General features: G+C 34.2%; 1 protein-coding gene across 7 annotated transcripts in view; it reads left to right on the plus strand.

Annotated features, from left to right (window-relative positions):
• Positions 1-13,944, plus strand: part of LOC126745805 (afadin) — a 465,103-nt gene that overhangs the window by 395,531 nt on the left and 55,628 nt on the right. For all 7 annotated transcript variants that reach the window (XM_050453809.1, XM_050453810.1, XM_050453811.1 and 4 more), the window contains 5 exons: positions 6,083-6,238; positions 6,300-6,597; positions 9,759-9,950; positions 12,673-12,809; positions 12,874-13,195. In XM_050453809.1, coding sequence (XP_050309766.1) covers positions 6,083-6,238; positions 6,300-6,597; positions 9,759-9,950; positions 12,673-12,809; positions 12,874-13,195 — 1,105 coding nt within the window. The remainder of the gene's footprint in view (positions 1-6,082; positions 6,239-6,299; positions 6,598-9,758; positions 9,951-12,672; positions 12,810-12,873; positions 13,196-13,944) is intronic.

The following is a 13,944-nucleotide window of genomic DNA, read 5'->3' on the forward strand; positions in this document are numbered from 1 at the left end:
CTCTTTTCACTGCTGCAGATGAAACAGGTACAGGCGTTACTTCATCAAGAGCCTTTCCGGGAGTTATATCTTCATCAGGTACTGATGACTTGTTAGGGTTGATGGGTAAGGCTTTTAGATTTTGAATTCCGGAGGGGCCTGGTTGAGGAGACTCAGCTCTAACTGATAAGTTTTCCGTCTGGACCATCTGTAATGTTTCTGTTTCAGGACTTTCAGAGGGTGTCTGTGTTAAAAAAGCATATTCCGGGATAATTAACGGATTAAATGGATAAATCCCAGTGAATTTAAATGCAGAGGAGGATTTAAATGAAGACGATTAAGGACCCTGTTTGGGTGATTTTAAACTTTAAAACGGCATTCAGCGTAGAAGTTGCTTTTAAGAGATTTAAAGAAGGCGCGATCAAGAGGCTGCAGGTAGTAAGTGGTATGCGATGGTAAATAAAACAAAATTATATTATCATTTTGCTCAGCAAATTCTAGTAGGTCCAGGTTGGTCGTATGGGACGTGTGGCCATCTACTATTAGTAAAGTTTTACCCGAGGGCTTTCTTGGTAGAAAATGTGTTCGTAACCATTCTAAAAAAATCTCGCTATTAACGTAAGCAGATTTTTTCAACATTCTAATTTTAGAACCCGGTGGCATACCTTCATGCCAGTCTTCTTTTTTATTTTTTCCTTTGAAAATACAAAATGGGGGGATAAAAGTGCCTTCTGCGCTACAACATGCTATGACACTAATTGTCTCACCCTTTTCTCCAGAACTTACGCTTGGAACACATTTTAATCCTTTTTCGGCTAGTACCTGACCAGCCCTAGTGTTCAGCTGTAATCCTTCGTCTGTATTGATCTCTGTAGATCCGAAAAGTAATTATTAACGGTTTCTCTTGACATTCCCAAAGCTGGCGCAATTGAGGTGTTCTCGGATTTTCTGATTGAAATTTTAGGTCTTCGCTTTAAAAACAGTTCTAACCATTTTTGGCCAGCTTTACCTAAAAAAGACGATAATAAATTAGCAGTGTGGCTAAATTTATTTGGAATTCCAATCGTTCAGCTAAATTAAACGTCATGATTCTTACATGACTATTTTTGTTTCGACGTTCGAGCCCAAAGAACAATCTGGCCCCAGACGATTACAGCTATCGATGTTATTTGCTTTTAATCTGCGCTTAAAAGTTGTTTTTGGAATCCTAAATGCTTTCGCGGCTTCGTTAATGCCCATACCGCCATTCTTCACAGCATTAACTGCATCACCTAATGCTCTAGCCGTACAAGAACCTCTTTTAGGTGCGTTTTGTTTTCGGATATATTTATTGGGCATAATCCTAAAACAAAATAGGCTGGTCCAACTCTCCTCCACTTAAGTAGGCCATCTATCCTCAAATAGGAGGATAGATGGACCAGTGTCTAGCTACTAAAATATGCCGATTAGAGCTACGATTGGTGCTCTCTAGTACACCTTGTATATGGTATCTAAACACTAATCCAACAAAAATCGGTTAAACTTACCTGATTAAAAAAAAATAAGATTCTCAAAACTGATATTTAATTTTTGCACGTGATGATTTTAACTATTGATTTCAGGATGAATTTAACGATTCACAAGAATGTTGTGCAAGTTTCACTCTCTGTGCTAAAAATTTAGGTCTTATGGTCGACGCAGAACTAAGGTTTAGGGAACATGTTAATCTTACCATTAAAAAAGTCTATTTTTCATTATAACCATCGGCATCTACTACAGTGAAACAAAATTTCGAATTAACAAACCTATTGGTTCTTAGGTTTTTCATTTACTGTGATCTAGTATATGGTTCTTGTCTGACCCAAAACGAAGAAAACAGGATCTGAAAAATTCAAAAATCATGTCAAAGATATATTTATGGATTAAAATAGAAAGACACAAAAGAAGCGCAGAGGAGTGCAATTAAATTTTTTCCATAAAATAATCAAGAGGCCTCCATATTTAATAATCGGAATCCAATATACTGATGATATACACAGTCTAAATCTCAGATTTTTATGGTTAATAACGAAGACTTTTATATAGGGTCTATCGCTTGTACAACTATATTCCCGACTACTTAAGATTTAAAAGGAAAATAAAGATATCTTAAATCATAACCTTCAATCAATTAATGAGCTATAATACATTTTAGTGTAACGCCTGGATGTTAAGGTTAGGTTTTTGATGCTCAACTTTTTTGTAGGGCAAAAAGCGCTTACTTTTGTATATTTTTTTAAGTATTTATTTTTTGGGTGCTGGACCTGAACAATTTTATTGTTTTCTGACTACTAAGTACTAGTATTAGTTAAGAGTTTTTCTTGATTAGCACATAAAAATCACATTTTTAATTCAACTAACTTACATCCATATTTCCATTTGGACGTCGAATCCTCCCAAAAATGAAGTTATAGATAAAGCAGGGAAAGAATCAACGACAGATGGTAGGATTCTTGACTTAGAGTTAAACCAATAAAAATTATCATTTGACTGGCAATTATTATACAACGCATCAAAAAAAGTAGTGAAATAATTTAATAAGAAAACATTTATTTATTTTATTTTTATTTATTTATTCATTCATAAAATAATACATCTCAAACCAAATATATATTATACACAATGGAGCATAGCTCTGTGTGTGTATAAGGGTATCTAATTACTTTAATATATATCTATTTTTTACAATATATCAAATTTTAATAACCTTTATACTTTTTATCAGTTTTTCGCAAAATGTATCACTTTGATAATTATAATATAATAGAACTATCAATAGATATGTGTATATATTAACAATAACATTATTGACAATCAACCAATTGGTTAATTTATTTTTTATTTTTTTATAAATAGAAATTTTTCGTTCATTTTGTAACATATTAAAAATCATTGGCACTGTATATAAATGGCTTCTTTGACATTTTGTAAGTGTTGCATTTGGGAATACTGCCATGTATACCTGCCACGTTGAGAGTCCATGATTATTAAAGTTTAGATATATTTTTGTTTTTGAGATAAACCTAACTATAGACTTAATATAAATCCTCACATGGTTTTTTGAAGAATATAATAAAAAATTCATTAGTATCATCACTCATTTTAGGTCTTTCCATGCTTTATACCTGGTTCATATGAACAAAATAGGAATTAAAATACTGGTAATTGTGATTGTGGGGATACAGGCGACCTCGCACACCTTTTCTTAAAATGTTCACAAATTTTGAAGAATTAACAAAGTATGTTCAGTTTCCAATAAGTTTTAAATACTTAATATCAGCCAATGATATTTCCGTTTATAAAACAATGTATCAGTTCGCAATAGACGTAAAGCTATCACTTTAGAATTTTCAAGGAACCAATATTACCTACTGAATAGTTTTAGATCATAGCTTAATTTAGTTTTAAATTATTTAAAAAATTGTAATTAAAAAAAATATATGAAAAAGAAAAAAAGAGATAAGAAAAAAATTAATTACAAAAATAAAATTAGCTAAATAGGTTATATTAATATATCTTAAAAAAGAGAGATTTTTAAATTTAACCCAGTGCCAAAAAGCTTACTCCAACTGCTACTACTTCTATAACCAGATCTAGTACTTAATGGTCTAACTAACAGTATATAATATTTGTTTATGAATATGTGCGTAAATTGATTCCCACATTATTTTCTCCAGAACCTTTGATATCCTAGATAAATCTTCAATATATTTTTTAATGTAGTGGCTCGGATTGTTGTTAAAAATTCAGAGATTGGAGGGACACAAAGTCAATAATCTCAAATTATGTTTATTTTTAAAAACGAATACACGTGTTTCACCCTAAGGCATCGTCAGATCTAAAAGAAAGAAGGCAACCCTATTACAAAAACAACAATGCATAGACATAAATTACAATGTTAAGATATGACTTATCGATAAAGCTATTAGATAAACACCCAAACATTTAAGTTGAAACAAAAATAAATACATAAAAAGTAAAAAATAAATAATGCTGATGTTCACATTAAATCCGGTGTCAAAACTAAATAAAATAACAAGCAGAATGAGGTTAAGTTGAACGGGAGAACGGAAATAAAGTAAAAAATAAAATAAAAAATAAAAATTGAAATATGACTTGGTCGAGAAATGAACCAGCGACCATCGGGTTCGTAGGCAAGCGCTAAACTTACGTGCTATCCAGGTCGTGATGAATATTGTTAAAAATTAAATGCGGTTCGAAGGTAAAAACATCATTCACACAAGACAGTAGACTCCTTTTTGCCCTTGTGATCTCCATCTTCTCTAATAAGTGAAGCTTCTTTCCTGCGGGGCACTCATGAAGGATTTTTACATTTTCCGGGATGGAAGGATAGTGTTTTGAGGACAATAAATGACTTGCAAAAGCCGATTTCGTCTCGGTGATTTCGGTATCTTTGTGTTTATTATATTCTCTCAAGTGTTCCTGCACTCTCGTTTTTATTTTCCTGCCAGACTGACTTATGTAAACGGCATTACAGTCCCCGCAGTTAAGGGATTGATACATATTGACTTTGTGTCGCTCCAATCTCTGAATTTTTATTATTAGGAGGTCTTTTTGAGAAAAATCGACTATTTTTTTTTAAATCGGATTGTTGTTATATCTGGACTCCATCTAACAATATGTATATTAATGCTACCGAAAGACTACAACAGAAGTTTCTTTATACATTATCGCAGTTTATATGTTGCAACGCATAACCCATAATATCAATTACCTAATTAAACCTGAAAGACTATTGACATCATACTTCTGCAGATTGAACATATTTCTAGAGCTAACAATGCTTTATAATCTTCTTCACTCGAATTTTCATAGCCCTAACTTGACAAACTTACAAATATGATTTGATTGGTGCTTTTGGGAGGTCTGTACAGGTCGATAGTGTGTATACAGACTTCTTGAAGGCCTTTGATAGGGTTGGTCATGAACATCTGGTTCGGAAATGTGGGGCTATGGGCCTTGGTAGGACTTTGGTCGAATTTTGTCACAGTTTTTTTGACTGGTCGCACACAGTTGGTCAGGATGAGTAATTATATTTCTAATGGTATTGAAGTATCTTCAGGCGTGGCTCAAGATTCGCATATTGGACCGGTCTTTTTTAACTTGTTCATAAGAGATTTGAGTGATGTAATTGTTCATTCAAAACATCTTGCTTTTGCTGATGATTTTAAACTATATAAAGCCATTGAGTCATATTTTGATGCTACTTCAATTGGATTAAAATAGTGTTGCTGAGTGGTGTAATAGCAGTAGTCTGGAACTGAATGTAAAGAAGTGTGTATGTATTTCGTTTGGTCGTTCTTATAAAATTATTAATTATCAATACACAATCAACAATAACGAACTCAAGTCAATATCAAAGAAGGATCAACTCTGCTATGTTTCGTTTACCCTTTCATTCGGCCAACTATGGGTTTTTTCTCCACTGACTAGGACTTTGCGTTTCTTTAATGAAAATAGTTTGGATACATGTTCCGGCGGCTTACGATCATTCAAATCAAAAATAAATAATCTTACACTTTAACCTACGTTACTTGGATAATGTTAAGTTTTTAGCCCTGTTGATGATTGTTTTTTTAGAGGTTTTATCTTGGTATATTTTCTTTTTGTAATTCTAGTATTGTATTTATATATTTATATTGTTATATTATCTATTTTGTAAACTGGCTCTGCCGTATATTGAAATAAATAAATAAATAAACTTTTCCGTTTTACCAGGCCGAACTGAACATTTGACTAGATCTACTAGATTTGCATAATAATTATTATGCACAATGTGGTTTGTTTGACAATCAGAGAGTTTTTAAGGATATGTTAGTCCCTTTACCTATCCTTATTCGTTAATAAATGAATGAGTAAAAATCATATTGTGACATCATTTTGTTGGTGTAGTTCGTACAAAGTTTTGCTGAATATTTTAGTGTTAAGAAATGTTGAAATCCTCTAATTTTATTAATATTATATATAAATGTTATTATACTAAACTTATTTGTAGAAGACTTTTCAAAATGTTGCTTAAAGGCATCCAAAGAATATTAACATATGTATTTTTATATATTTCCAGAATCTGGTCGCCTGCCTCACGGATGAACTTAACTCAGGAATGGCTTATTTAATGTCAGTAACGGGCGACGATCATCCTAGAGAAGCAATAAACATTTTAAGTGGAGCCATGAACCTTTTAAGAAAATGTAGGGTCAATGCTGCTCTTACAATACAGGTAGGATATCCAGAAAAGGTCATGAGCGTTTCATTAAATTTCAATATTTTTTTTGTCATAGCTTTTTTCCCAATTATTCCACTGGATATCAGCGAAGGCAATAACTAACGTCATCTCGAACAGCAACCTGTGTACGAGGAATTTTGGTAATAAGCTCGGAAATCGACTGAGAAACCTGCAGGCCTGGGCAGAATCCCAGGGATTAGAGCTCGCCGCGGAATGTCATTTAGCTAAGATCGTACAGTGCGCTCATTTGTTGCAAGCGAACAAGTACACTCCCGAGGATTTGGCCAATTTAAGTGCGGCTTGCTTCAAGCTTAACTCCATGCAGCTCGGAGCTTTACTTATGCAATATAAACGTAAGTCGATTTAGACTGTACTAGTTTTAATATAAAAACAAAGCTGATCTATTATATTATCTTTTTAATAATTATCTCCCCAGACGGCACAAATGCGTGCATATGCCCAGAATCTCTAATTGACATATTCATATATGCCAGGAATATCTTTTTATTTTCTGTAATATTTGCTAGGCATATCTAATTATTTAGACAATTTGAACAGTGTTAATGTGAATATCTCACAAAATAAACTACTCAAAATGAATATAGAGACATGTATTTAAAATTCAATACGTCAGCTGAGAAATTGATTGAAGTTTGCAAATCCAGTAGTAGCTCTTTGATTTTTGGCACAGTATTCATTTTTTATTTCATTTCATAATTTTAGGGTGGTGCGTTTATTTTGCTTCCGAATGTAGTTAATTCTATGTACCTATGCTACTAAAATGTACTTACTTTTTCATTTAAAAACTGCATTGATTTAAAGGCAAACCATTTTGAGTGATACGTGTCTTTTGTAGCCATTCCCGAACGCACCGACCCTTCACGTTTGATTTCACGGCGATACGAACTTAACAAGCTCTCCATTTTCTTTTTTACTTTACTTTCTTCACATTTAAATTCTGCTCCAATAGTTTTCCATATATCTGTTTTCTTCTTTGACATTTTATATTGCTTATGAGAAGGGTCCCACAATATTGGATGTTGTCTATAGTACTCAATTAAGGCTTAATTCTTCAATCCACTCCATTTTTCCCGTCCACCAGAAAATTAAAAACAAACGCGAATCTTCTCTCATCGAAGGCAGACAAACGACTAAAAACCGAGAACGAAAGAAAGAACCAAATCATATTTCCCTTTGATGTACCGCTCAAAGACCGAACGCAATCGAACGCCAACGTCGCCGTTGGAAGCGGTTGGAAACCGTTGGCTTACGTTGGCTCGCCCCGTACACACCAATCCGAACACCTCCCAATCTGTAACCACATGTGCCTTGGCCTGCGTTGGTTTAGGTTGGAAATCTGGTCTGTACGCGGCTTACGGCCTCAGGGCTGTACTCCGGTACATGCAAAACATGTGTATCTTTACTACTGATCTGAATACATGTTAAAAACTGAGACTTGGTGTTTTCCTTTTTGTTTATATAATTAATTAAATCCTCTACAAATTCATAAGCATCTTTTGACAATTTTTAGCCCTAATTATTAATATAGAGTAAACTTAATAAGAAACTTATTGAAGAGTTCTATGCTCAAATGCCAATAAAATCGGGCCTCTTAAATATGTAATTGTCCCTAGAAAAAATTTATCATCACTGCTTACTGGGTGTTATCCTCTAATAGCAACAATTAATCTTGGTATGTTCTTTATTTTCCGAACAAAAAACTTTTGCATTTACCACGTTTACACGCAACCGTTAATGCGCTTTAACGAAATGCGAATTAAGATAAAACACATGTGTTACTGTGTTGACACCTTTAAACTGTTTTAGTCTACGTTTATCTACGTTAAAACATCTTCTTAAAACCGTTGTGTAAACACATGCCAAAGCGTTTTTGCTCTAATTCGCATAAGCCGTTAATTCGCATTAGTGTTACGTGTAAACTTAGTAATTGTTATAAACAAAGTGCCTAAAAAAAATGAGGTTAGATATTCATACTACTTACCAATTTGTATTTAGATTATGAAGACCAAACCGCCTTTAATCAATAGATGTTGTACATATTTCACTTATAAATATCGGGGATTTTTATTCCTTCTAAACATTCATAAGAATGAGATATATAGGGATAGATACACACTTTAATAGATTTTGATGTACTGAATCAAAAACGTGTATTTTTTTGTGGGTAATTCCCATGTGTTAAATAAAACATGGTAATAAACTATGAACAAAGTCTTAAATAATACAAATTTAAGTATCGGATACGTATTACATTGGTTTTAAATGTTTAGTGTATTATGATAGTACTCTATCAATACTTATTATGAATTTATGCGTATTTTTAAGATAAAATAGCAGTGACAGGAAAAGAGAGCATGTTTTTAGCACCACAAAGATTGAGTTAGAGACAGGGAACCAACAATAGATCGGAATCGATGCAACCAGGTTTTATCATAGTTGTATATACAATTTAAAGTTTTTTGATAAAACATATAATACACCTCATAATACTTACATTATGAATAAATCTTAATATCTTCAATTTGGAAAAAAATCAATTATATTACCGGTTTCTAAACAGTCAAATCTCTCTGGCGTATCACAGTTTCGACCCATCAGTTTCTGTGCACTCTGTCCAAAATTCTAGAAAGAATTGTATATGACCAACTTAGTCAAAATTTATCTGATTCAGTGGTTATACCTTCTACTCAGCCAGGCTTTCGTACTGGTTATAGCACAACTACTGCTTTACTCGGTGTGACAGATGATTTACTTAAGGCTTTCCATGAAGGCGATACCCTTTTAAAAAAACTGTGCTAATATGGTCTGGATAATGATGCGATTGCCTTTATAAGAAGCTATCTGGGTGACAGAAATCAGCAAGTAGTACACGGAGGTACGAATTCTTCGTCGATAAATAATGCTAGACGCGTGCCTTAGTGGACCTTTATTATTCTTAGTATATACTTCTGATTTTCTTGAAGTCGAATCGTCGCAAATATTGTTTATTGGACTGCACTTACTGACATCTGTAAAACAACTGGAAAAAGACTGGAAAAAGTATCTTTAAATTTGAGCTAACTGTGCATCTTCTTACATTTGAAATTGTTTATATATGCATTTAATTTAAATTTAATATTTATATTTTATCAAGCCTCAAATATATTATACTTTTGTATGGTGGCCTGTACTGTTCACTGTTCATTGTATTATAATGTTAAACTTGGTTTTTTTTATCAATTATTAGGTTGAATAGCTATGCTAGACCTCGCCACCATTAAATAGTAGTTTTTATAAATGTTTATGATAATAAAACAACGTTTATTATTAATATTATTACATGAAAATTCAATATTCTCAGCATATCTGTTAAATAGATGATCCGATCTTTGGCATATTCATGCGATATTGCAATATATTTCGTCAAATTAGATATAGATGGCATATCACACGTATATTGGGTGCCGTCTGGGTCATTAATAAATCGATAAAATTTTAAATAAAATCTTTTTAGCTGAGCCTGGTGAAAAGTTGGCTTCACCTTCGCTTCTAGAACAGGCTGCTAAAGCTGCCGAGAGTGTGGCTGATGAATTGGCAAGAGCCGAGGGCAGGGAGGTGACGCTTTATGAAGATCCTACGCCTCCACTTCAGCTTCTCTTACCGGATGATGGTTTTAGCTGCGATGTTGTACAAGGGGTTCCACCCGGTAAGTTTAAAGTTTTCGCCAAACTTCTTATTAAAGTTAAAGAGTAAAAATTAAAGTTATAGAGTATATCCAATAACATATTCAGTCTTACCAATGCATTGCAAAATGAGTATTTTTTTTATTCGGAGTTGAATAGTTTAAAGTTCCTAACTCCTAATTAAGTCCATTTACTGTCCTTGTCCCACTAATAAGGTTTTCGTTTTGTGGGTAGTCGTTTATTTGTGGAACCTTCTTATTTTTAATTTATCTTCTTATCTTAATTTCAATTCGATCGATTAGTCTAAATATTTATTATCGAATTATTTGCTTTAAACCATCAACATTATTTGGTTCATTCACATAAACTTTAAACTTTAAATAGCCCTATAAGAAGAAATCTAATAGGGTTATACCCGGAAATAAAACAACTAAACTGGAGATAAGTTTAAACTGTAGAAAGTATAAGTAGCGCTCTATGATTAATGTTTGATCGTGTTTGATCGAAAAAAAAAGGTCCAAAAATTCGATTTTTCACAATACCTGTCTACACACAAGTTATTTATATAAACGTCCAAGGTGCACAGCAAACTGAAAAATGTTAAATCTTTTTATTAAAACTATAAGAGCAAATTGGCTACCTAGTATATTGTATGCAATAAATAGTAAGGCAATTAGCCGACCCCGGTAGCATCGTGGGCAAAGTGTTCACGATGCAATCGTGTGGTCTCGGGTTTGAATCCCGGCATGGGCATGGTTGTTTGTGTTTGTCTTATAAGAACAAAACACTTGTGGTTCGGAACCCACGTTAAACTGTAGGTCCATAAACAACAAGATTGGGCGGCCGTCGAAATACGTCCATTGTATTTGAGGAAGAAGAAGATGAAGTAAGGTAATTAATAATTTTCGCCCTTTGAACTTAATAGTCATCATGTTAATTAAACCGCTTGATACACAAAAATACCACTGATTTATTACCTACTCATTATTACAGACACACACTAAACACAATGACTTAAGACTACTAGAAACATTTATTTACGATGTATTTTCTTCCTACAATTTATTTCGATTTATGAATCACGCCAATATTCAAACTGATTTCCTAGAGCGAGGCCCCTTATAGACCAATGTCGCACAACATTTGTCAACTTTTTATGTGTGTCCCAAAATGTCGCAGGGTACCTACCGCTCGCTCTATCCTTGTCACACTTTAGGGTCTAGGCAACGCATAATTCTTGAATGCTGATTCGACATAGGTGCCTTCTTTTTCATAATTAAGAAAAATCTAAATTAGAAGAAGACAAATGAATAAAACGTGTCTAAATGTCAGAACGTGAATGCACGAATCACAACTGTTCGAATTAGAGGAAGAAATATCCTATATCAAATGGGTTGTGATAGGAAAGTGTGAATTGAAAAGAGCAGAAAAATGTTTCATGCTGGATTAGAGTCACACATTTGATCATATTGGATCAGCAATTGAAAGTCAATGCGGCATGGGTTTGTTGGTCAACAAAGCCTCATCATCCAATATCGTAGTTTTCAATTATGAATTTGCTCTACAAGCTCTATAATAATAAAAAATTTCTGAATACTGCAAAATCAAAATTATACAACAGTGTTATGCCCCAACATCAAGTCACAACGACAATGAAATAGAACAATTTTATGATATCATTGGAGAAATGATTAGCAAAGGCATAAGACCAGGGACACTATCTCCAAAATTATTCACCTTGGTTCTAGAAGATGCTTTCAAGCAACTAAATTGGCAGCACAGAGGTATTTCAATAAATAGGAAGAGTTTGAACCATCTGAGGTATGCGGATGATGTTTTGATATCGGACACACGCTGAAAAATAGAAAAATCCCTATACATCTAAGAAGTCGACCATAGAGCCAATGTGTCATATCAGTAATGACGCCTAAACATGGATTATCACAAAAAAATTGCTAAAAACACTTAGAATAACAGTGATGGAAAGACAAATGCTTGGACTGTCACTACTCGATAGAAGGCGAAATCAATACATTAAGATAGCTGACCTTAAATGGTATTTTGCAGGTCATGTGGCCAGAATACATGAGGGATAATAGGCAAAAAACTTGTTACAATGGAGGCTTTACCAGAGCGATGACCGCCAATGCACTGGACAGTCTATATCAAACTCACGGCAGGTTTGTCACGGATAAGGAAAGCACAAAACCGAAATAGATGGAAACATGAAGAAGGCCTAAGTCGAAAAATGGAGTACATAAGATTTAGAGAGAGGTCAAGTATAATAAAGACCTATAAATTGACAAAATATTAAATTAGCCCTTAAAATTATTTGCTATCGGGCCCCCCTAAAGAGCTTTTTTGGTAATTTGTATTTTTCACAAAAGTCTTAAGGAGAAACATTTGGTATATCATTACCAAGAACTGTGCCATATTCAAACCGAAACCCCTTAATAACAATAAGAGATTTCAAAATTCATTTTAGACTAATTTTGTTATATAAACTCTTATTATCTCTATGCACCGCTAGATACCTTTAATCTTAATATAATGACGTCAAGCGCTCAGGCCTTTTCTTCAAGACGTACTCGATAAGCACCCTGAGTTACCCCGGATCTCACCTTTAAGAGAGCCACTCTGACAATTTCTGTTCTAGACATATGACATATATACAACCATGGCAGTATTTGAATTTAGATTAAACAGTGGTCTTCAAATATTACTAAAATATTTTCATTATTCTAGGCCTTGCTGATTTCCTTCACCCTCTCCAAGCAGCCGGCTTATGCAGGTTGGCCTCTCAACCCACCAGTTCCGGCCATTGGACGGTGTACATGAATGCTCCAAGACCTCCTAGTGCTATGAGCACAACGCAACCAGAGGTATAATTCACTTAACCAACCGATTATTCTCTTCTAGATCCGGTCAAAATCGGTTATTTTCTAGGTTCAAGTAATCCGTCTTCACAAAGCCGGCGGCGGTATGGGTCTTTCCATAGTAGCCGCCAAAGGGGCGGGACAAGAACGCCTCGGGATCTACATTAAATCGGTGGTGCCGGGTGGTGCGGCGGATCGTGACGGTAGACTGGCAGCAGGTGATCAGCTTTTGACCGTAGATGGTCAGTCGCTTCTTGGAATTACTCAGGAGAAAGCAGCTGAGTTTCTAGTGAGAACAGGCAGCGTCGTGACGTTAGAAGTTGCCAAAGGTGGTGCCGTTTACCATGGTTTGGCTACTTTGCTCCAGCAACCCAGTCCGACGCCACATAGAGGTAAGTTTGTTCTCTATGTAAATATTCGGGGTCGTGTCTTATAATATGTATTCGTTTGAAGGTTTAAAATATTTTGCAAAACTGTAGTGATTAAAATTTGTCAATATATTATGTCATGAAGGAATAAGCAATTCATGAAAATGTCTATATTTACCAGTTATATATTTGATAAAGTCTGCACTCTGCATGGAGCTGGGTAAAAGGGAAGATATGTGATGCGAAGCTCTAATATATGTATTACCCAGATGTAGGAATCTTTTAATAATTTTTATATAAGATGGTGCAAGAAAATACTGAGAAACTGATTTTTTTTGTGAGACACCTTGTATATTTTATTGAACTAAAACTTCTTTAGGCACGCTTGAGTGGGGGAGTAAGCTAGAGAAAGCGTTCCGAAAAGTGTGAGGGCGAGGCGAACGGTAGTTGAGAAGAGATAGAAAGAGAGAGAGTAAAAGTCTAGGAGCAAGAGAGATCCGTGCGCGCGCACATTTTCTTTCTCTCTTAGTCAGTGCATGGCATATATATATATATATACAGTGCTTTTCTTTAATGTCCACCCTCCCCCTTTTTATTTTTTGAACGGATCAATTCAAAATATTGAAAGCTGAGATAATGTAATTGATGAATTAATACTATGTTTTAAAGTAAAATTGACAGATGAAAATTTCAAGATGGCTGCTGAACGCCATCTTGGAAAAAAAATAAATGGAAAGGGTGGTCTTGTGGCACATCATTTTGAAGCTCCTGAT

This window comes from Anthonomus grandis, chromosome 16 (assembly GCF_022605725.1).
Source record: "Anthonomus grandis grandis chromosome 16, icAntGran1.3, whole genome shotgun sequence".
In the NCBI taxonomy this organism is placed as follows: Eukaryota; Metazoa; Arthropoda; class Insecta; order Coleoptera; family Curculionidae; genus Anthonomus; species Anthonomus grandis.